The following is a 24,104-nucleotide window of genomic DNA, read 5'->3' on the forward strand; positions in this document are numbered from 1 at the left end:
CAAGGAAATCTTTTGAACTCCGCTATTTTCAATACGGAAATCTTAAATTTCACACTGATTAAACCCGAAAAAAAATATTTTCAAACCCATTTTTCAAAAATTTTTACAAGTTCTGAGCCCCCTAAAGGGTAAATAATTCAATTTTTGAAAAAAATTTTTTCGACAACTTTTTTAACTCAAAAAACATGTTTCACACAATTTCACATTGATTTAACCCGAAAAAACGCAAAAAAATTTTTCAACCCCATTTTTCAAAAATTTTTACAAGTTCTGAGCCCCCTATAGGGTAAAAATTTCAATTTCTGAAAAAATTTTTTTCCAACAACTTTTTTACTCAAAAAACATGTTTCACACAATTTCACATTGATTAAACCCGAAAAAACGCAAAAAAAATTTTTTACAAGTTCTGACCCCTCTATAGGGTAAAAATTTCCATTTTTTGAAAAAAAATTTTCCGACAACTTTCTTTACTCAAAAAATGTGTTTCACACAATTTCACATTGATTAAACCCGAAAAAACGCAAAAAAAAATTTCAACCCCATTTTTCAAAAATTTTTACAAGTTCTGAGCCCCCTATAGGGTAAAAACTTCAATTTCTGAAAAAATTGGTTCATGTTTTTTGAAAACTTTATTAGGTGCTAAATGGGTTACCCGGTTAACACGACTGTTTATAGTATTTACAAACTGGGGTAAATCTTCAATATATGTCCAAGTCCACTTTTCTTCCAAATATTTGTAAATGATGTTTTTAAGCGATCGAATGTTCCTCTCTGCAACTGCCGACTTGGTTTCGCTTTCTGTTGTATATAAATGAATTCCTTTCTTTTCACAAAATTTTTTGAAATCTCCTTTGAACTCTGATCCCTTGTCTGTCCATACTTTTTCTGATTGTTTCTTCTTGATCATTTTTTTGAACGCTTCAACAGCATCTTTTGCATATAAAGCTTTCATTGGTTGAACTCGTAAGTAACGTGATAAAACATCCACAGCCACTAACAAATATTTTACACCGTTGTTGTGTTGGGCAACTTTATCCATATACGCAACATCGACAGACCAGATTTTTTCCTGAATTGTCTGTATTTTGTGTACGGGGCTTTCGACTGAAGATAGCGAACAATTTTGCCTCTGGTGAAAGCGCTAGCCTCCTTCAAGTTAGCAATGCTACCAAATGCAGCACTGCCTTTAGTGTACAATTTGTCTAACTGTTTAACTTGATAGAAAGTAATTCTCCCAGGGGCTGGTTGGTTTGATTTCTTTTTCTGCCTCTTCAAAGTTTCTCTGGTCTCTGTCAGAAGCTTTTGTTTTCTTTCGCTGGGATTTTGAAGCAACATCTTTGTCTGACTCATATTTCAAAAATTGCAGTCTCTCTTCAGATGATAAATTTAGAAACTTTTTGGCGTATGTGTTACAAGTCAAATGCGACCCAATATCGAGATGCTTTAATACACTGAATTGTTCGAAAGATAGTTTGCAAGTGGTTTGCTGTAAATTGTAAAGAAATGTAGCAGCAAGAACTTCTGTATTTGTACCATTAATAAGCAATCTCTTTGATGAGTCCAAGGACACAGAATATGATTCCTCTATTATGTCCAGTATTGTATTCGCTCTTTCAAACTTTATCCCCTTCAAGATTCTAATATCATTCAGCGCCCCTTTTTTGATAGTCGATGTGTTGTCTGTCGTAAATGATTTCGCCATAGACTCGTTTATTGTACTTCTATCATCCACTGAAGCGTCAGTTTGTTGTTCTGTATCCTGTTGCTAGGCAGAAGGAGCTGATGGTGACTTGTTTCTCTGGAGAAGCGATATCTGCTTGGCTGGATTGTGAATATTTTTGTTGCTGAGTAATTGAGAGACATGAGGTTGTTCTCTTGTATACATCTGTTTAGGTATTAACACAAACTCTTCAGTATGCATTTTGTTCTATATATTCAATGCAGGGTAATGCTATTAGTTGAATGAGATTGTTGCCCGAGGGAGATTGAATTATTTTTAACCGTTCAGTTTTCCCTACTTTCCTGTTTGAAAGTTGACGCAGAGTTTTTTCAAATTTTTTTAGTTCTTTTTTATTGACTGGAACAACTCCAGAGAGTACGTTCATCACACAGTCACTCAGAAACCAAATGAAGTCGTCGTCTTTAAGTAACTCGGATTCAATGTTGGAGTTCTTGTTTGTGCTATTTGCCCATTGCTTGAGCATAAGCAAATGTTTCTTTTTCATTCGTAATTGGTGTAACAACGGCTTCCTCCGAAGGAATGTAAAAAATTGAAGGATTAGGTCCAATAATATGTGACGCAAATCGTAAACCCTGACTGGTTTTGGGATCGAGATCAATAATAAAATGTCCAAAGGGCTCCGCAGTTGCTAGTTTGTATGCTTCTTTTATCAGTTGGAGACAATTCAACTGTTTTCCAAGATATTCAATTTGTTGAATGTCACGAAGCGACTTGAATAATATTATGTGTGTTGTATTCAGATCAATGGTTCTGGACCATTTGCTTTGATGGAACAAGTTATGCTTGACGTATATAACATGTAATTTGCGATGACGTCCTGAGGTAGCTATTTGTACAAATTCTTTATCGTTGAAGATTTCTTCACATGAATCATCATAGATAAGCAGACAATGCGATAGATTTTTTGTTATATCAAAGCCTGAGTATTTTAGAAACTCAATCCCTGGTATAACTTGTTGCATATCTTTGAAAAGTGGTTGGAACTCTTTGTAAAAATAATAAATTTTCTCAAAACGTGGATAAAAGGTCAAACCTTTTAGCATTCGAAACAAGAGTTCTGTTTTACCACAACCACTTGGTCCTACAATTGACATGAATACCCTGTCGTGTGTAAGAATAATTTTGTTCATAGTTTGGGATTAGGTAAAATGCAACCAACTAAACTCGATAAGAGAGCAATCCAGATTGATTTCTCTTCACAGCTTTCTGATAATAGAAAGAGCATAGAAAAGCAAAGAATGATCATTAACACAATGATACTAACTTGAACAAAAAATATTACTTCGGACCTTGGCACTGTTGGATTTGAACAACGACGCCATGGGGGCCTCTCCTTGTTGTTTACATCAAAGATTAAATTACTGATACCGGCGTCAGCCTCGTCTCTTTGATTCTTTGGAGAAAAATAATTAATTGAAACGTGAATTGAAACAAGAATGATACAAAATGTTAAATTTTTGAATTATTCTCTGGGCAACTGTTTCATGTACCAGAACTCAAACAAATTGAAACCTTTAATATGACTTTTTATCTCTAGTTTATAACAAACGGTTGATGAGTCATTTTCCTCGAACGATGGTTGACTGAAGACTTTTTCAACTTCGGGGTGCTCCAAGACAAATAATCGCAACTCATTCGGCATCTCAATAAGTGATAGCTCACGTTCTGGTGGTGTTTTTTCCAATCTAAATTGAGGACTTTTTTTGTCCGCCCATTGCTTCCAACGTGGGATTCGCTGCTCTTTGGGGGACTGCATAGGCTTCTGGTTTGTTTTGTTCATAGCCATAATTGAACTGATTCCGATGTTCTCGAGCTCTCTGTTTATTTTTTACGTACAGTTGGAAGTGATAGAAATTATCTATCACGGGCAGGAAAGCCCTAAAGCTGTCTAGTTCGTCGGGAGAAAGAGTAATGGATGCAAAATAACGTTTTGCTGCTGCGCTATAAAGCGAGTTGTAACGCGGTTGTTGTGCTATGTTTGGTTTATTGTTGAGATAGTTCGCTCGGTTCTGTTAATCACTTGAAAAATTATTCTGTATTGGTGGAGAGGGATCATGAACTCTGTTGAATATTACAATCGGCTGATCGTCAAGTGGAGTCAAGCAAGTGAATATCTTCAAGTTGTCTGACAGATAAGTTGTTAAAGTAGCCGTGTCTTCTCTGTACATCACTTTGTATCCACTGTGAGAATATTCTTGCTTTACGTTCCGCGCAGTGATTTGATAATTGATCGTTTGTTAAACGAAAGTTTGAATGAAGATAAAAGGAGGGAACTTGTTCTTCTGATATTATCTCTGAGATTCGGTGACAATTTAGATCCTCCAGATTATAAACAGTTTTTTGTAAAAGCTTACTGAGGAGCTCACACTTTTCAATGCCTTTGGCAAAAAAGTTTTTCCGTGTGAATCGGAAACTGAAACTCAGACAGATTGTTTTCAAATCACAGTAAGGTATATCACCTTCGTCCCAATCAAGACCGTGTAGGTTATTGGTCAGCCAAATAACAGTTTGTCTATCGTGTGCGGGTAAATCAGCGAATTTAAGCGGCGGTTTGAAAAATATTGTATCGTTGTAACTCGAACACAAACTGAGTTCTTTTATAATGAATCCAAGTGACTTGAGTTTGAAACCTTCGAGATCGAGGACAATTATATTTGTGGTTTTGCTGCCAAAATTTTCTAGCATTCCAATTCACGAAACAATTGTGAATGAAAAATTTTCACTGATAGAATGAATAATATTCCTGTCAGATGTCCAAAAAGACAATTGTTTACTGGTGAGTAACGGAAAACGTAAACATATCCAGGGCCTTTGTTTCGGCAATCTTTTATAAATCCAGCGGCGTCATACAATGCAGCATGAAGTCGTAGCACTTTGCTCCGTTTCAATAAAGGATCTAGTCTTGAATTATCAATTCCAATGAAACCACCATAGGGTCTAAATTTAAGTGCTATTTCTCCGTCAACTTCTGGATCTAACAAAGAACAAGCAGCTACGAAATATAATTGTCGATAAGATATGTGTGTATAATTTATGTCACCTCTCAGTGATAAAACTTTCTCATGAATGAGCTTGATGTCTTTTGTTCCTATTGTGTTCATTATTTACTGTTTACTGAACGTGAGCGTTTAGAGTTTTTGCTTATGAATCTTTCAATTCTGATTGGTTGTCAACCTGAATCATAAATCAAGCACTCCTATTGGTCAATTTATTTTGGAAAGTGTTGTGACCTTGAACATGTTTGGACATAATCCGATGACTCTCCAATTAATATATCATTAATGATTTTATACATCTACTAACAGGTTAGTTGTTTTACTGTTGTTTTCACCAATTTATGTATGCATTTATGGACATAAGTGATTATGACCAAATTGTGTACATACTTAGGTGAAAACTGGTTTCTCTTGTACAACTCTGGTTTTTTCTATCATTGTGTATGTATGTATGTATGTATGTATGTATGTATGTATGTATGTATTTATGTATGTATGTATGTTTCAACACGAAATCTTAAAAATAAGAATTTCGTGTTTTCAACACGGAAATCTTAAGAATTCCTAGATTTTCATCACGGAAATCTTTTTCAATACGGAAATCAATTTCAATACGGCTATTTTCAATACGGAAATCTTAAATTTCACACTGATTAAACCCGAAAAAAAAATTTTCACACCCATTTTTCAAAAATTTAGGGGGCTCAAGTTCTGAGCCCCCTAAAGGGTAAATAATTCAATTTTTGAAAAAAATTTTTTCGACAACTTTTTTAACTCAAAAAACAAGTTTCACACAATTTCACATTGATTTAACTCGAAAAAACGCAAAAAAATTTTTCAACCCCATTTTTCAAAAATTTTTACAAGTTCTGAGCCCCCTATAGGGTAAAAATTTCAATTTCTGAAAAAATTTTTTTCCAACAACTTTTTTACTCAAAAAACATGTTTCACACAATTTCACATTGATTAAACCCGAAAAAACGCAAAAATTTTTCAACCCCATTTTTCAAAATTTCTTACAAGTTCTGACCCCTCTATAGGGTAAAAATTTCCATTTTTTGAAAAAAAATTTTCCGACAACTTTCTTTACTCAAAAAATGTGTTTCACACAATTTCACATTGATTAAACCCGAAAAAACGCAAAAAAAATTTTCAACCCCATTCAAAAATTTTTACAAGTTCTGAGCCCCCTATAGGGTAAAAATTTCAATTTCTGAAAAAATTGGTTCATGTTTTTTGAAAACTTTATTAGGTGCTAAATGGGTTACCCGGTTAACACGACTGTTTATAGTATTTACAAACTGGGGTAAATCTTCAATATAAGTCCAAGTCCACTTTTCTTCCAAATATTTGTAAATGATGTTTTTAAAAGCGATCGAATGTTCCTCTCTGCAACTGCCGACTTGGTTTCGCTTTCTGTTGTATATAAATGGATTCCTTTCTTTTCACAAAATTTTTTGAAATCTCCTTTGAACTCTGATCCCTTGTCTGTCCATACTTTTTCTGGTTGTTTCTTCTTGGTCATAAACCCGAAAAAACGCAAAAAATTTTTCAACCCCATTTTTCAAAAATTTTTACAAGTTCTGACCCCTCTATAGGGTAAATATTTCATTTTTTGAAAAAAAATTTTCCGACAACTTTCTTTACTCAAAAAATGTGTTTCACACAATTTCACATTGATTAAACCCGAAAAAACGCAAAAAAAAATTTCAACCCCATTTTTCAAAAATTATTACAAGTTCTGACCCCCCTATAAGGTAAAAATTTCATTTTTTGAAAAAATTTTTTCCGACAACTTCTTTTACTCAAAAAACATGTTTCACACAATTTCACATTGATTAAAGCCGGAAAAACGCAAAAAACTTTTTCAACCCTATTTTTCAAAAATTTTTACAAGTTCTGACCCCTCTATAAGGTAAAAATTTCATTTTTTGAAAAAATTTTTTCCGACAACTTCTTTTACTCAAAAAACATGTTTCACACAATTTCACATTGATTAAACCCGAAAAAACGCAAAAAAAAATTTCAACCCCATTTTTCAAAAATTATTACAAGTTCTGACCCCCCTATAAGGTAAAAATTTCATTTTTTGAAAAAATTTTTTCCGACAACTTCTTTTACTCAAAAAACATGTTCCACACAATTTCACATTGATTAAAGCCGGAAAAACGCAAAAAACTTTTTCAACCCTATTTTTCAAAAATTTTTACAAGTTCTGACCCCTCTATAGGGTAAAAATTTCATTTTTTGAAAAAATTTTCCGACAACTTTTTTACTCAAAAAATATATTTCACATAATTTCACATTGATTAAACCCGAAGAAACGCAAAAAAAAATTTCAACCCCATTTTTCAAAAATTATTACAAGTTCTGACCCCCCTATAAGGTAAAAATTTCATTTTTTGAAAAAATTTTTTCCGACAACTTCTTTTACTCAAAAAACATGTTTCACACAATTTCACATTGATTAAAGCCGGAAAAACGCAAAAAACTTTTTCAACCCTATTTTTCAAAAATTTTTACAAGTTCTGACCCCTCTATAAGGTAAAAATTTCATTTTTTGAAAAAATTTTTTCCGACAACTTCTTTTACTCAAAAAACATGTTTCACACAATTTCACATTGATTAAACCCGAAAAAACGCAAAAAAAATTTCAACCCCATTTTTCAAAAATTATTACAAGTTCTGACCCCCCTATAAGGTAAAAATTTCATTTTTTGAAAAAATTTTTTCCGACAACTTCTTTTACTCAAAAAACATGTTTCACACAATTTCACATTGATTAAAGCCGGAAAAACGCAAAAAACTTTTTCAACCCTATTTTTCAAAAATTTTTACAAGTTTTGACCCCTCTATAGGGTAAAAATTTCATTTTTTGAAAAAAATTTTGCGACAACTTTTTTACTCAAAAAATATATTTCACATAATTTCACATTGATTAAACCCGAAGAAACGCAAAAAAAATTTTCAACCCCATTTTTCAAAAATTTTTACAAGTTCTGACCCCTCTATAAGGTAAAAATTTCATTTTTTGAAAAAATTTTTTCCGACAACTTCTTTTACTCAAAAAACATGTTTCACACAATTTCACATTGATTAAAGCCGGAAAAACGCAAAAAACTTTTTCAACCCCATTTTTCAAAAATTTTTACAAGTTTTGACCCCTCTATAGGGTAAAAATTTCATTTTTTGAAAAAAAATTTGCGACAACTTTTTTACTCAAAAAATATATTTCACATAATTTCACATTGATTAAACCCGAAGAAACGCAAAAAAAATTTTCAACCCCATTTTTCAAAAATTTTTACAAGTTCTGACCCCTCTATAAGGTAAAAATTTCATTTTTTGAAAAAATTTTTTCCGACAACTTCTTTTACTCAAAAAACATGTTTCACACAATTTCACATTGATTAAAGCCGGAAAAACGCAAAAAACTTTTTCAACCCCATTTTTCAAAAATTTTTACAAGTTCTGACCCCCCAATAAGGTAAAAATTTCATTTTTTGAAAAAATTTTTTCCGACAACTTCTTTTACTCAAAAAACATGTTTCACACAATTTCACATTGATTAAAGCCGGAAAAACGCAAAAAACTTTTTCAACCCCATTTTTCAAAAATTTTTACAAGTTCTGACCCCTCTATAAGGTAAAAATTTCATTTTTTGAAAAAATTTTTTCCGACAACTTCTTTTACTCAAAAAACATGTTTCACACAATTTCACATTGATTAAACCCGAAAAAACGCTTGCTTTGATGGAACAAGTTATGCTTGACGTATATAACATGTAATTTGCGATGACGTCCTGAGGTAGCTATTTGTACAAATTCTTTATCGTTGAAGATTTCTTCACATGAATCATCATAGATAAGCAGACAATGCGATAGATTTTTTGTTATATCAAAGCCTGAGTATTTTAGAAACTCAATCCCTGGTATAACTTGTTGCATATCTTTGAAAAGTGGTTGGAACTCTTTGTAAAAATAATAAATTTTCTCAAAACGTGGATAAAAGGTCAAACCTTTTAGCATTCGAAACAAGAGTTCTGTTTTACCACAACCACTTGGTCCTACAATTGACATGAATACCCTGTCGTGTGTAAGAATAATTTTGTTCATAGTTTGGGATTAGGTAAAATGCAACCAACTAAACTCGATAAGAGAGCAATCCAGATTGATTTCTCTTCACAGCTTTCTGATAATAGAAAGAGCATAGAAAAGCAAAGAATGATGATTAACACAATGATACTAACTTGAACAAAAAATATTACTTCGGACCTTGGCACTGTTGGATTTGAACAACGACGCCATGGGGGCCTCTCCTTGTTGTTTACATCAAAGATTAAATTACTGATACCGGCGTCAGCCTCGTCTCTTTGATTCTTTGGAGAAAAATAATTAATTGAAACGTGAATTGAAACAAGAATGATACAAAATGTTAAATTTTTGAATTATTCTCTGGGCAACTGTTTCATGTACCAGAACTCAAACAAATTGAAACCTTTAATATGACTTTTTATCTCTAGTTTATAACAAACGGTTGATGAGTCATTTTCCTCGAACGATGGTTGACTGAAGACTTTTTCAACTTCGGGGTGCTCCAAGACAAATAATCGCAACTCATTCGGCATCTCAATAAGTGATAGCTCACGTTCTGGTGGTGTTTTTTCCAATCTAAATTGAGGACTTTTTTTGTCCGCCCATTGCTTCCAACGTGGGATTCGCTGCTCTTTGGGGGACTGCATAGGCTTCTGGTTTGTTTTGTTCATAGCCATAATTGAACTGATTCCGATGTTCTCGAGCTCTCTGTTTATTTTTTACGTACAGTTGGAAGTGATAGAAATTATCTATCACGGGCAGGAAAGCCCTAAAGCTGTCTAGTTCGTCGGGAGAAAGAGTAATGGATGCAAAATAACGTTTTGCTGCTGCGCTATAAAGCGAGTTGTAACGCGGTTGTTGTGCTATGTTTGGTTTATTGTTGAGATAGTTCGCTCGGTTCTGTTAATCACTTGAAAAATTATTCTGTATTGGTGGAGAGGGATCATGAACTCTGTTGAATATTACAATCGGCTGATCGTCAAGTGGAGTCAAGCAAGTGAATATCTTCAAGTTGTCTGACAGATAAGTTGTTAAAGTAGCCGTGTCTTCTCTGTACATCACTTTGTATCCACTGTGAGAATATTCTTGCTTTACGTTCCGCGCAGTGATTTGATAATTGATCGTTTGTTAAACGAAAGTTTGAATGAAGATAAAAGGAGGGAACTTGTTCTTCTGATATTATCTCTGAGATTCGGTGACAATTTAGATCCTCCAGATTATAAACAGTTTTTTGTAAAAGCTTACTGAGGAGCTCACACTTTTCAATGCCTTTGGCAAAAAAGTTTTTCCGTGTGAATCGGAAACTGAAACTCAGACAGATTGTTTTCAAATCACAGTAAGGTATATCACCTTCGTCCCAATCAAGACCGTGTAGGTTATTGGTCAGCCAAATAACAGTTTGTCTATCGTGTGCGGGTAAATCAGCGAATTTAAGCGGCGGTTTGAAAAATATTGTATCGTTGTAACTCGAACACAAACTGAGTTCTTTTATAATGAATCCAAGTGACTTGAGTTTGAAACCTTCGAGATCGAGGACAATTATATTTGTGGTTTTGCTGCCAAAATTTTCTAGCATTCCAATTCACGAAACAATTGTGAATGAAAAATTTTCACTGATAGAATGAATAATATTCCTGTCAGATGTCCAAAAAGACAATTGTTTACTGGTGAGTAACGGAAAACGTAAACATATCCAGGGCCTTTGTTTCGGCAATCTTTTATAAATCCAGCGGCGTCATACAATGCAGCATGAAGTCGTAGCACTTTGCTCCGTTTCAATAAAGGATCTAGTCTTGAATTATCAATTCCAATGAAACCACCATAGGGTCTAAATTTAAGTGCTATTTCTCCGTCAACTTCTGGATCTAACAAAGAACAAGCAGCTACGAAATATAATTGTCGATAAGATATGTGTGTATAATTTATGTCAGCTCTCAGTGATAAAACTTTCTCATGAATGAGCTTGATGTCTTTTGTTCCTATTGTGTTCATTATTTACTGTTTACTGAACGTGAGCGTTTAGAGTTTTTGCTTATGAATCTTTCAATTCTGATTGGTTGTCAACCTGAATCATAAATCAAGCACTCCTATTGGTCAATTTATTTTGGAAAGTGTTGTGACCTTGAACATGTTTGGACATAATCCGATGACTCTCCAATTAATATATCATTAATGATTTTATACATCTACTAACAGGTTAGTTGTTTTACTGTTGTTTTCACCAATTTATGTATGCATTTATGGACATAAGTGATTATGACCAAATTGTGTACATACTTAGGTGAAAACTGGTTTCTCTTGTACAACTCTGGTTTTTTCTATCATTGTGTATGTATGTATGTATGTATGTATGTATGTATGTATGTATGTATTTATGTATGTATGTATGTTTCAACACGAAATCTTAAAAATAAGAATTTCGTGTTTTCAACACGGAAATCTTAAGAATTCCTAGATTTTCATCACGGAAATCTTTTTCAATACGGAAATCAATTTCAATACGGCTATTTTCAATACGGAAATCTTAAATTTCACACTGATTAAACCCGAAAAAAAAATTTTCACACCCATTTTTCAAAAATTTAGGGGGCTCAAGTTCTGAGCCCCCTAAAGGGTAAATAATTCAATTTTTGAAAAAAATTTTTTCGACAACTTTTTTAACTCAAAAAACAAGTTTCACACAATTTCACATTGATTTAACTCGAAAAAACGCAAAAAAATTTTTCAACCCCATTTTTCAAAAATTTTTACAAGTTCTGAGCCCCCTATAGGGTAAAAATTTCAATTTCTGAAAAAAATTTTTTTCCAACAACTTTTTTTACTCAAAAAACATGTTTCACACAATTTCACATTGATTAAACCCGAAAAAACGCAAAAATTTTTCAACCCCATTTTTCAAAATTTCTTACAAGTTCTGACCCCTCTATAGGGTAAAAATTTCATTTTTTGAAAAAATTTTTTCCGACAACTTCTTTTACTCAAAAAACATGTTTCACACAATTTCACATTGATTAAACCCGAAAAAACGCAAAAAAAAATTTCAACCCCATTTTTCAAAAATTATTACAAGTTCTGACCCCCCTATAAGGTAAAAATTTCATTTTTTGAAAAAATTTTTTCCGACAACTTCTTTTACTCAAAAAACATGTTTCACACAATTTCACATTGATTAAAGCCGGAAAAACGCAAAAAACTTTTTCAACCCTATTTTTCAAAAATTTTTACAAGTTCTGACCCCTCTATAGGGTAAAAATTTCATTTTTTGAAAAAATTTTCCGACAACTTTTTTACTCAAAAAATATATTTCACATAATTTCACATTGATTAAACCCGAAGAAACGCAAAAAAAAATTTCAACCCCATTTTTCAAAAATTATTACAAGTTCTGACCCCCCTATAAGGTAAAAATTTCATTTTTTGAAAAAATTTTTTCCGACAACTTCTTTTACTCAAAAAACATGTTTCACACAATTTCACATTGATTAAAGCCGGAAAAACGCAAAAAACTTTTTCAACCCTATTTTTCAAAAATTTTTACAAGTTCTGACCCCTCTATAAGGTAAAAATTTCATTTTTTGAAAAAATTTTTTCCGACAACTTCTTTTACTCAAAAAACATGTTTCACACAATTTCACATTGATTAAACCCGAAAAAACGCAAAAAAAATTTCAACCCCATTTTTCAAAAATTATTACAAGTTCTGACCCCCCTATAAGGTAAAAATTTCATTTTTTGAAAAAATTTTTTCCGACAACTTCTTTTACTCAAAAAACATGTTTCACACAATTTCACATTGATTAAAGCCGGAAAAACGCAAAAAACTTTTTCAACCCTATTTTTCAAAAATTTTTACAAGTTTTGACCCCTCTATAGGGTAAAAATTTCATTTTTTGAAAAAAATTTTGCGACAACTTTTTTACTCAAAAAATATATTTCACATAATTTCACATTGATTAAACCCGAAGAAACGCAAAAAAAATTTTCAACCCCATTTTTCAAAAATTTTTACAAGTTCTGACCCCCCTATAAGGTAAAAATTTCATTTTTTGAAAAAATTTTTTCCGACAACTTCTTTTACTCAAAAAACATGTTTCACACAATTTCACATTGATTAAAGCCGGAAAAACGCAAAAAACTTTTTCAACCCTATTTTTCAAAAATTTTTACAAGTTTTGACCCCTCTATAGGGTAAAAATTTCATTTTTTGAAAAAAAATTTGCGACAACTTTTTTACTCAAAAAATATATTTCACATAATTTCACATTGATTAAACCCGAAGAAACGCAAAAAAAATTTTCAACCCCATTTTTCAAAAATTTTTACAAGTTCTGACCCCTCTATAAGGTAAAAATTTCATTTTTTGAAAAAATTTTTTCCGACAACTTCTTTTACTCAAAAAACATGTTTCACACAATTTCACATTGATTAAAGCCGGAAAAACGCAAAAAACTTTTTCAACCCCATTTTTCAAAAATTTTTACAAGTTCTGACCCCCCAATAAGGTAAAAATTTCATTTTTTGAAAAAATTTTTTCCGACAACTTCTTTTACTCAAAAAACATGTTTCACACAATTTCACATTGATTAAACCCGAAAAAACGCAAAAAAAAATTTCAACCCCATTTTTCAAAAATTATTACAAGTTCTGACCCCCCTATAAGGTAAAAATTTCATTTTTTGAAAAAATTTTTTCCGACTTCTTTTAATCAAAAAACATGTTTCACACAATTTCACATTGATTAAAGCCGGAAAAACGCAAAAAACTTTTTCAACCCTATTTTTCAAAAATTTTTACAAGTTCTGACCCCTCTATAAGGTAAAAATTTCATTTTTTGAAAAAATTTTTTCCGACAACTTCTTTTACTCAAAAAACAAGTTTCACACAATTTCACATTGATTAAACCCGAAGAAACGCAAAAAAAATTTTCAACCCCATTTTTCAAAAATTTTTACAAGTTCTGACCCCTCTATAAGGTAAAAATTTCATTTTTTGAAAAAATTTTTTCCGACAACTTCTTTTACTCAAAAAACATGTTTCACACAATTTCACATTGATTAAAGCCGGAAAAACGCAAAAAACTTTTTCAACCCCATTTTTCAAAAATTTTTACAAGTTCTGACCCCCCTATAAGGTAAAAATTTCATTTTTTGAAAAAATTTTTTCCGACAACTTCTTTTACTCAAAAAACATGTTTCACACAATTTCACATTGATTAAAGCCGGAAAAACGCAAAAAACTTTTTCAACCCCATTTTTCAAAAATTTTTACAAGTTCTGACCCCCCTATAAGGTAAAAATTTCATTTTTTGAAAAAATTTTTTCCGACAACTTCTTTTACTCAAAAAACATGTTTCACACAATTTCACATTGATTAAAGCCGGAAAAACGCAAAAAACTTTTTCAACCCTATTTTTCAAAAATTTTTACAAGTTTTGACCCCTCTATAGGGTAAAAATTTCATTTTTTGAAAAAAAATTTGCGACAACTTTTTTACTCAAAAAATATATTTCACATAATTTCACATTGATTAAACCCGAAGAAACGCAAAAAAAATTTTCAACCCCATTTTTCAAAAATTTTTACAAGTTCTGACCCCTCTATAAGGTAAAAATTTCATTTTTTGAAAAAATTTTTTCCGACAACTTCTTTTACTCAAAAAACATGTTTCACACAATTTCACATTGATTAAAGCCGGAAAAACGCAAAAAACTTTTTCAACCCCATTTTTCAAAAATTTTTACAAGTTCTGACCCCCCAATAAGGTAAAAATTTCATTTTTTGAAAAAATTTTTTCCGACAACTTCTTTTACTCAAAAAACATGTTTCACACAATTTCACATTGATTAAACCCGAAAAAACGCAAAAAAAAATTTCAACCCCATTTTTCAAAAATTATTACAAGTTCTGACCCCCCTATAAGGTAAAAATTTCATTTTTTGAAAAAATTTTTTCCGACAACTTCTTTTAATCAAAAAACATGTTTCACACAATTTCACATTGATTAAAGCCGGAAAAACGCAAAAAACTTTTTCAACCCTATTTTTCAAAAATTTTTACAAGTTCTGACCCCTCTATAAGGTAAAAATTTCATTTTTTGAAAAAATTTTTTCCGACAACTTCTTTTACTCAAAAAACATGTTTCACACAATTTCACATTGATTAAACCCGAAGAAACGCAAAAAAAATTTTCAACCCCATTTTTCAAAAATTTTTACAAGTTCTGACCCCTCTATAAGGTAAAAATTTCATTTTTTGAAAAAATTTTTTCCGACAACTTCTTTTACTCAAAAAACATGTTTCACACAATTTCACATTGATTAAAGCCGGAAAAACGCAAAAAACTTTTTCAACCCCATTTTTCAAAAATTTTTACAAGTTCTGACCCCCCTATAAGGTAAAAATTTCATTTTTTGAAAAAATTTTTTCCGACAACTTCTTTTACTCAAAAAACATGTTTCACACAATTTCACATTGATTAAACCCGAAAAAACGCAAAAAAAAATTTCAACCCCATTTTTCAAAAATTATTACAAGTTCTGACCCCCCTATAAGGTAAAAATTTCATTTTTCGAAAAAATTTTTTCCGACAACTTCTTTTACTCAAAAAACATGTTTCACACAATTTCACATTGATTAAAGCCGGAAAAACGCAAAAAACTTTTTCAACCCTATTTTTCAAAAATTTTTACAAGTTCTGACCCCTCTATAAGGTAAAAATTTCATTTTTTGAAAAAATTTTTTCCGACAACTTCTTTTACTCAAAAAACATGTTTCACACAATTTCACATTGATTAAAGCCGGAAAAACGCAAAAAACTTTTTCAACCCTATTTTTCAAAAATTATTACAAGTTCTCACCCCCCTATAAGGTAAAAATTTCATTTTTTGAAAAAATTTTTTCCGACAACTTCTTTTACTCAAAAAACATGTTTCACACAATTTCACATTGATTAAAGCCGGAAAAACGCAAAAAACTTTTTCAACCCTATTTTTCAAAAATTTTTACAAGTTCTGACCCCTCTATAAGGTAAAAATTTCATTTTTTGAAAAAATTTTTTCCGACAACTTCTTTTACTCAAAAAACATGTTTCACACAATTTCACATTGATTAAAGCCGGAAAAACGCAAAAAACTTTTTCAACCCCATTTTTCAAAAATTTTTACAAGTTCTGACCCCCCTATAAGGTAAAAATTTCATTTTTTGAAAAAATTTTTTCCGACAACTTCTTTTACTCAAAAAACATGTTTCACACAATTTCACATTGATTAAAGCCGGAAAAACGCAAAAAACTTTTTCAACCCCATTTTTCAAAAATTTTTACAAGTTCTGACCCCCCTATAAGGTAAAAATTTCATTTTTTGAAAAAATTTTTTCCGACAACTTCTTTTACTCAAAAAACATGTTTCACACAATTTCACATTGATTAAAGCCGGAAAAACGCAAAAAACTTTTTCAACCCTATTTTTCAAAAATTATTACAAGTTCTCACCCCCCTATAAGGTAAAAATTTCATTTTTTTGAAAAAATTTTTTCCGACAACTTCTTTTACTCAAAAAACATGTTTCACACAATTTCACATTGATTAAAGCCGGAAAAACGCAAAAAACTTTTTCAACCCTATTTTTCAAAAATTATTACAAGTTCTGACCCCTCTATAAGGTAAAAATTTCATTTTTTGAAAAAATTTTTTCCGACAACTTCTTTTACTCAAAAAACATGTTTCACACAATTTCACATTGATTAAACCCGAAAAAACGCAAAAAAAAAATTCAAGCCCATTTTTCAAAAATTATTACAAGTTCTGACCCCCCTATAAGGTAAAAATTTCATTTTTTGAAAAAATTTTTTCCGACAACTTCTTTTACTCAAAAAACATGTTTCACACAATTTCACATTGATTAAAGCCGGAAAAACGCAAAAAACTTTTTCAACCCTATTTTTCAAAAATTTTTACAAGTTTTGACCCCTCTATAGGGTAAAAATTTCATTTTTTGAAAAAAATTTTCCGACAACTTCTTTTACTCAAAAAACATGTTTCACACAATTTCACATTGATTAAAGCCGGAAAAACGCAAAAAACTTTTTCAACCCCATTTTTCAAAAATTTTTACAAGTTCTGACCCCCCTATAAGGTAAAAATTTCATTTTTTGAAAAAATTTTTTCCGACAACTTCTTTTACTCAAAAAACATGTTTCACACAATTTCACATTGATTAAAGCCGGAAAAACGCAAAAAACTTTTTCAACCCTATTTTTCAAAAATTATTACAAGTTCTCACCCCCCTATAAGGTAAAAATTTCATTTTTTGAAAAAATTTTTTCCGACAACTTCTTTTACTCAAAAAACATGTTTCACACAATTTCACATTGATTAAACCCGAAAAAACGCAAAAAAAAAATTCAAGCCCATTTTTCAAAAATTATTACAAGTTCTTACCCCCCTATAAGGTAAAAATTTCATTTTTTGAAAAAATTTTTTCCGACAACTTCTTTTACTCAAAAAACATGTTTCACACAATTTCACATTGATTAAAGCCGGAAAAACGCAAAAAACTTTTTCAACCCTATTTTTCAAAAATTTTTACAAGTTCTGACCCCTCTATAAGGTAAAAATTTCATTTTTTGAAAAAATTTTTTCCGACAACTTCTTTTACTCAAAAAACATGTTTCACACAATTTCACATTGATTAAAGCCGGAAAAACGCAAAAAACTTTTTCAACCCCATTTTTCAAAAATTTTCAAAAAAAGTGTCGACGCCCATTAGCGGTAAATTCTCAAATATGAAAAACTGCATCTGAATACTTTTATCATACAATAAACATGTAATCGCAATGCTAGCAATAGCAGTGCTTAATATATATCACTGTTCTAAACAAACAAACAGACCTCGCAGCAAACAATTAGTGATAAAAAAAACTGGGTCAAGCTTGTAAACAAATTGCACAAAGTTAAAATCAGCCCGAAAGTTAAAAGAGACGAAAATTTTGAAAAAAAAATCCAGGGCTGACCAGGGGTACAACGGGGGGGGGGGAGGAGTGACTAGAACCTCAACGCGGGGGGGGGGGGACGGACAATTACTGGAGCGTGGCAATCTACAACGGGGTGGGACATTTTGAGGTGGACATCTACAACGGGGTGGGACAATTTGAAATCAAATTGTCCCACCCCGTTGTAGATGGCCACCTCAAAATGTCCCACCCCGTTGTAGATTGCCACGCTGCAGTAATTGTCCGTCCCCCCCCCGTTGAGGTTCTAGTCACTTTTTTATACTACTAGTCTATAACTTGTAGCAGTTAGTAAAAGAAACTTAATGTACTTCGTACAAAGCTTCTTTCACTCTGTTAATTCTTTCAAACAATTCAAGTTAATTTGTGTTGTACAATCAATAAAATGATTTACAGAAACAAAACACAATAACAACTATTTTAATGCTTGAGAGTGAATTAAGCGTTGATAGGCAACGAAAGACAATTCAAAAACATAGCTGGCAGATTGCCAAAAAAACCGCAATAGCTTTGTAGATCTGCAGTCTAAAAAAACAGTGAAAGACAGACCAAAAAATTACTCTTTTTGTTTACGGATGAGATGTTATATTTTGATTAAGAATCTGTGTAAGTTATTGCTGCCTATATAAGCTGCTCTCAAAAAACCTTCATTTAGATAGACACATTCACTTGAAGTCATTTTTGAGAGTGAGGTAAGTCACGTGTGACTAAAAACTTGAACATGAGAATGAACAAAAAACTCACGCCACTAAGAGCGAGAAATGACGTCACGCTCGCACTTTAGTTGAAATTTCAAGAATGATTCAACAAAAGCAGATTTGAAGTGGTTTTCACGACATATTGTCTTAACAAAAATCTTGGCCAGAAAAAAAAACAAGAGAAGGCCAATTATATTGAACAAAAGCAGATTTGAAGTGGTTTTCACGTCATATTGTCGCAACAAAAATCTTGACCACAAAAAAAAACAAGAGAAGGCCAATTATAGCCCCAGCTATCGCAGTGTGGCTATTAGAGACAAAATTACCGAGTTTCAAATGGTTATTGTTGATTTTTCAAGCGCTTTCTACTGCTAGTTACGTGGTTTCACATGTAAAACTTCATCTTTGATTGGCTGTGGATAACGATGTCGATTGTGTTCTCAGAATTCACTGGGTTGAAGCTCAGGATACTCCATGTGGTGGCCCGCGCTCTCTCAATTAGTACAATTATCGCGAAATTCACAAACACTGGCATACAAAATTTGGTATCTGTTGCTCCATTTGAGCTTGATTCTTCATACCTGAATGATTCTGTAACTTGTGAATACAAGGCACTGCTGATTTGGCGATAGTGAGGTAGATCGAGTTCTACTTTCACTTCATGTATAAAATTCACGTAATAAGGATAGTTAATAAATATGTTGACAACCGTGCACAAATGGATAGGGCTTTGATTGAAAGTACCCTTTGAATGCTCTCCTTTCCATCAACTGTTATCTTCTTATCGATCTCAACAATAATCCAATTTACGTGAGACGATCAGCATTAAGGTCATTCACATTGGAAAATAGCGCGACTGTGCTCAAACAAATGTCCTGTAAGTAAAAAGTCAACAACCCTATAGATTATTGCAAATACGTCAAATATCGTCACAATCAAATGTACACACTATTAACAGACTCATATATAAAACCTTTCATAACGTCTTTTTTCTATTGTAAATCAGATGTCAGGGGAAGTTTGTAAACCACGTAAAGTATTGTATGTTCTGTATCAACAACCGGTTGTTTCACAAGCCAATCAAACAGAATCTGATAGAATTTTATAATAAATTGTTCAAGTCGTATATACATCCTAATACTGTTCTACCGATAGTTTAGGTAGTTCGAGTTTGAGCTTCAGGTTTAGTTTATCTATAATAATCAAATACTAATGATAGTTACTAAGCATATTTGTTGACAAGAGTGAACAAATCAATTGGGCTTCGATAGAATGTAATCACTAAATTTTGCGTGTCAAGCGATTCCATTTTCACTGCTCGATTTGGCCTTGACTTTGTTTGCTTATTTTATTGAAAACCTCGGCTTTAACATTTGGCCAAATGGGGAAGCCCCAACAAAAATTCTGAAGAGAAGTTATGTTAAGCTCAGATAAAATTTCAGGTTTAAATCCATGAGTTTAATAAGCGGACAATCCCTCTGCATCTGAAACAATGGGAATTCCGACGAGGATGGTGAGAAACATCAATGAAATTATTCATGCTATGCGTGTCATCCAATCAAAAAGATATTTTGTTCACCACAAAATGCCTATTTAAGAGCTAATTTTAAATGGAAGACAGGACACGGCAGTTAGCACAGGTAGAATGAATTGGAAGGAAGCTATCAAGTCAATTGAAATGTTGATGGGTGAAAGATATAGCCGTTCACCCCTGGGCTAAACAATGTGGACAAGAGAAAACTCTTTCACAATATTGACATCTGTTTATATTTTTGATTAAGACATTTCAGCAAAACTTTGGAATCAAAGAATTAGGGTATATTTGAAGCAGTGAAATTGCTCCACGCACAACTTCTGCAAGCTTGGTTGTTTAACAAAAAACAGTAATTCAGTTTGTCTATTTTTAGCGACAATGTTCTGCATTCTCCATTATGCTCCGCTTTCTCGGCAAAACAGATTCCATCTGAACAGTAATGAGAGAATTATATTGAATTTAAAAGAGAATGGTGACGGCAGCTCTCCTATCAATGCGAGGAAAGCTTTACACCACCTCTTCCCTTTAAGTGGTTTCAAATCTTTCCGGATGTTACGTTTTTGCAGTTAAAGTTTGTGAACTGTATATCCCCTACACTTAAGATTGCTGCTTTCTTACTCAATTAGTTCCAATAACAAATCGTTCAGCTTTGCTGTTCAATAATTTGTTTCGATCAGAATATCAAAAAAACTCGAAGTTGAAACAATCGGATTTTGGTTGGGTTCCTGTTAAGTTTTAACCCAAGTTTTAATTCGACAAATCAAATTATCCAAAATTTAGTTCCTCAGTAACAGACCGCTCTGTCAATTATTGAACAGGATTAAGTCAATAAATTGCGCCTTAGGAAATTTTTAAAGATTCGCTGTTATAACGCAATTCGAGACTTAAACTGGTCTCAATCACACCAATACGAAACTAGTCTATAACTTGTAGCATTTAGTAAAAGAAACTTAATGTACTTCGTACAAAGCTTCTTTCACTCTGTTAATTCTTTCAAACAATTCAAGTTAATTTGTGTTGTACAATCAATAAAATGATTTACAGAAACAAAACACAATAACAACTATTTTAATGCTTGAGAGTGAATTAAGCGTTGATAGGCAACGAAAGACAATTCAAAAACATAGCTGGCAGATTGCCAAAAAAACCGCAATAGCTTTGTAGATCTGCAGTCTAAAAAAACAGTGAAAGACAGACCAAAAAATTACTCTTTTTGTTTACGGATGAGATGTTATATTTTGATTAAGAATCTGTGTAAGTTATTGCTGCCTCTATAAGCTGCAGTCAAAATACCTTCATTTAGATAGACACATTCACTTGAAGTCATTTTTGAGAGTGAGGTAAGTCACGTGTGACTAAAAACTTGAACATGAGAATGAACAAAAAACTCACCCCACTAAGAGCGAGAAATGACGTCACGCTCGCACTTTAGTTGAAATTTCATGAATGATTCAACAAAAGCAGATTTGAAGTGGTTTTCACGACATATTGTCTTAACAAAAATCTTGACCACAAAAAAAAACAAGAGAAGGCCAATTATAGCCCCAGCTATCGCAGTGTGGCTATTAGAGACAAAATTACCGAGTTTCAAATGGTTATTGTTGATTTTTCAAGCGCTTTCTACTGCTAGTTACGTGGTTTCACATGTAAAACTTCATCTTTGATTGGCTGTGGATAACGATGTCGATTGTGTTCTCAGAATTCACTGGGTTGAAGTTCAGGATACTCCATGTGGTGGCCCGCGCTCTCTCAATTAGTACAATTATCGCGAAATTCACAAAAACTGGCATACAAAATTTGGTATCTGTTGCTCCATTTGAGCTTGATTCTTCATACCTGAATGATTCTGTAACTTGTGAATACAAGGCACTGCTGATTTGGCGATAGTGAGGTAGATCGAGTTCTATTTTCACTTCATGTATAAAATTCACGTAATAAGGATAGTTAATAAATATGTTGACAACCGTGCACAAATGGATAGGGCTTTGATTGAAAGTACCCTTTGAATGCTCTCCTTTCCATCAACTGTTATCTTCTTATCGATCTCAACAATAATCCCATTTACGTGAGACGATCAGCATTAAGGTCATTCACATTGGAAAATAGCGTGACTGTGCTCAAACAAATGTCATGTAAGTAAAAAGTCAACAACCCTATAGATTATCGCAAATACGTCAAATATCGTCACAATCAAATGTACACACTATTAACAGCCTCATATATAAAACCTTCAACCGTCAACGAATCTTCAATTTCTGCCAAGATGTCAACAAACAAATTAAAGTTTCTATCTTTGAAATTAAAGGGAACAACTTAACGGTCAACCGGTTACCCTACCTTCATGAAATTAACTGAGGGACGATTCTAATTTCATGTTTGTAGTGAAGTTTTCCTCCAACAAAAAACAAAAACAATAGCCGACGTGAACTTGGGACGTGAACCGCTCCAAAACAGAGTACCTACAGATTTTTCTCAACTTCCTGTAGATGTCAATTGCATCCGATATTCCATTCATCTAAACTTCTAATTCCATTCCTAATTTTAAGCTTTGTAAGTTTTCTCAGCTCAATATTTGGCTTTCAAAACCTTTCCTTTCTCCACAATTTTTACTCAGAATCACCTCTATTCAATTCCCATATTGTTTCCGCGTTCTTTCCAAATGGACTTCTACAATGTTGGAATTACATTTCTTTCATAGCTCGGAAGTTTGTACACAATCCTGACATTTAGAGAACAACGGTGCCTACAATTGTTTTTGGTGCCATTGCCAACGAGAAGTTTTCCTGACTTACCATATTTCTGTTCATGCTGTAGGAAAAAACTCCGTAGTTCATCAGAATAACTGCTACTGCATTTGCAAATGAATTATCATCAATTTTTCAAACTAAAAAAGAATTCATTAACTTCAATAAGTTTGAAACAGCTTTTTAATTTAATATCCATTTTGTGATATCTCTATACACTTGTATACCTCCACAGAAGATATTAATCGGCAAAACTGACAGAACAAATAATCAAAGCCAGGCTAGCATAAAATTTCTTCTATCGTTGGAAAAATGATACGCACTTCATCGTAGTTTGGCCAGATCGTAATTTTAATTGATTTAAGTGTCATATTAAAATTGACAAAAAATTATCTTTTTTAACAGATTTAGTATAGGAAAAATTTGAAATACATTTTGGGTATTAAAAGCGAATAGAAAGACTCCGATCGATCCCTAAGGGCGTACAGAGGAATGGCATAGAACAAAAATAATGATCGCACAAGAACTGAAATTTTTCTCTCACCTGAACTTGACAAAACTTCTCGTACACAAAGTCACAATCGCTATCTTCTTCCGACTCCCTGTGGTGGACTTGATCAAAGTGAGGAGAACAGCAGCCCTCACATACACAGAGAAGGTCTCTATTGAGGGGGAACTCTACAATGGGAGCAGTTAGTTGGCTGCAGGGCAGTTTGCATGCTCTGCACAGGGGTAGTCTAGAACACCTCGATCTCCAACTGGGCATGACAACCACCACCCTCTCCTCATCTAACAGTGAGAACTACAACTGGGCTACTACTAGACAAGTAGACACCAATTCAAAACATTCAATATTCAACTGAAAACAGGACAATTGGGTTCTTTCAATTATTTAAACTTTAGTAATCAAACATCTTTACTTGAAAACAGTGGTCAGTCAAATACGTTGCATTTTTACTCAAACTCAGTGACATGCTATTTCGAGCACAATCTTGACAGCGGTTTTGACATTGAAAGATCTACGTGCCTGATAAAGATGTCAAGGAAATCAAGATCTTGATCTCAAGTGACGTGAGTATCGCGGGGTTTTACTAAAAACGTTCATTACTGTAACAAAATAGCATCGAAAGGATTTTGAACCTTCGCAATTCTTAGCGAGTACTGTCTGTTTCAGAGGAATTTTTTCTAGAATATAGATTGTACGCCGCTTTAAACATACGCTATTTTAGTGAAAGGACAAATGCGTTGAAAATAACATCTTCACTTCAGTCATATCCTACGTACAGATTCGC

At 32.6% G+C, this 24,104-nt stretch overlaps 1 protein-coding gene across 2 annotated transcripts in view; it reads right to left on the bottom strand.

Annotated features, from left to right (window-relative positions):
- The window catches only part of LOC142354017 (uncharacterized), a 61,124-nt gene extending 37,457 nt beyond the window's left edge, over positions 1-23,667 (bottom strand). Inside the window, exon 1 of one of the 2 annotated variants that reach the window (XM_075406277.1) lies at positions 23,357-23,667. In XM_075406277.1, the coding sequence (XP_075262392.1) occupies positions 23,357-23,578 (222 nt within the window). In that variant the 5' untranslated portion in view covers positions 23,579-23,667. The remainder of the gene's footprint in view (positions 1-23,356) is intronic. The other variant, XM_075406278.1, reaches the window with a different exon arrangement.
- Positions 23,668-24,104: the final 437 nt, after the last annotated feature.

Source organism: Convolutriloba macropyga, chromosome 15, assembly GCF_964194025.1.
Source record: "Convolutriloba macropyga chromosome 15, txConMacr16.3, whole genome shotgun sequence".
In the NCBI taxonomy this organism is placed as follows: Eukaryota; Metazoa; Xenacoelomorpha; order Acoela; family Convolutidae; genus Convolutriloba; species Convolutriloba macropyga.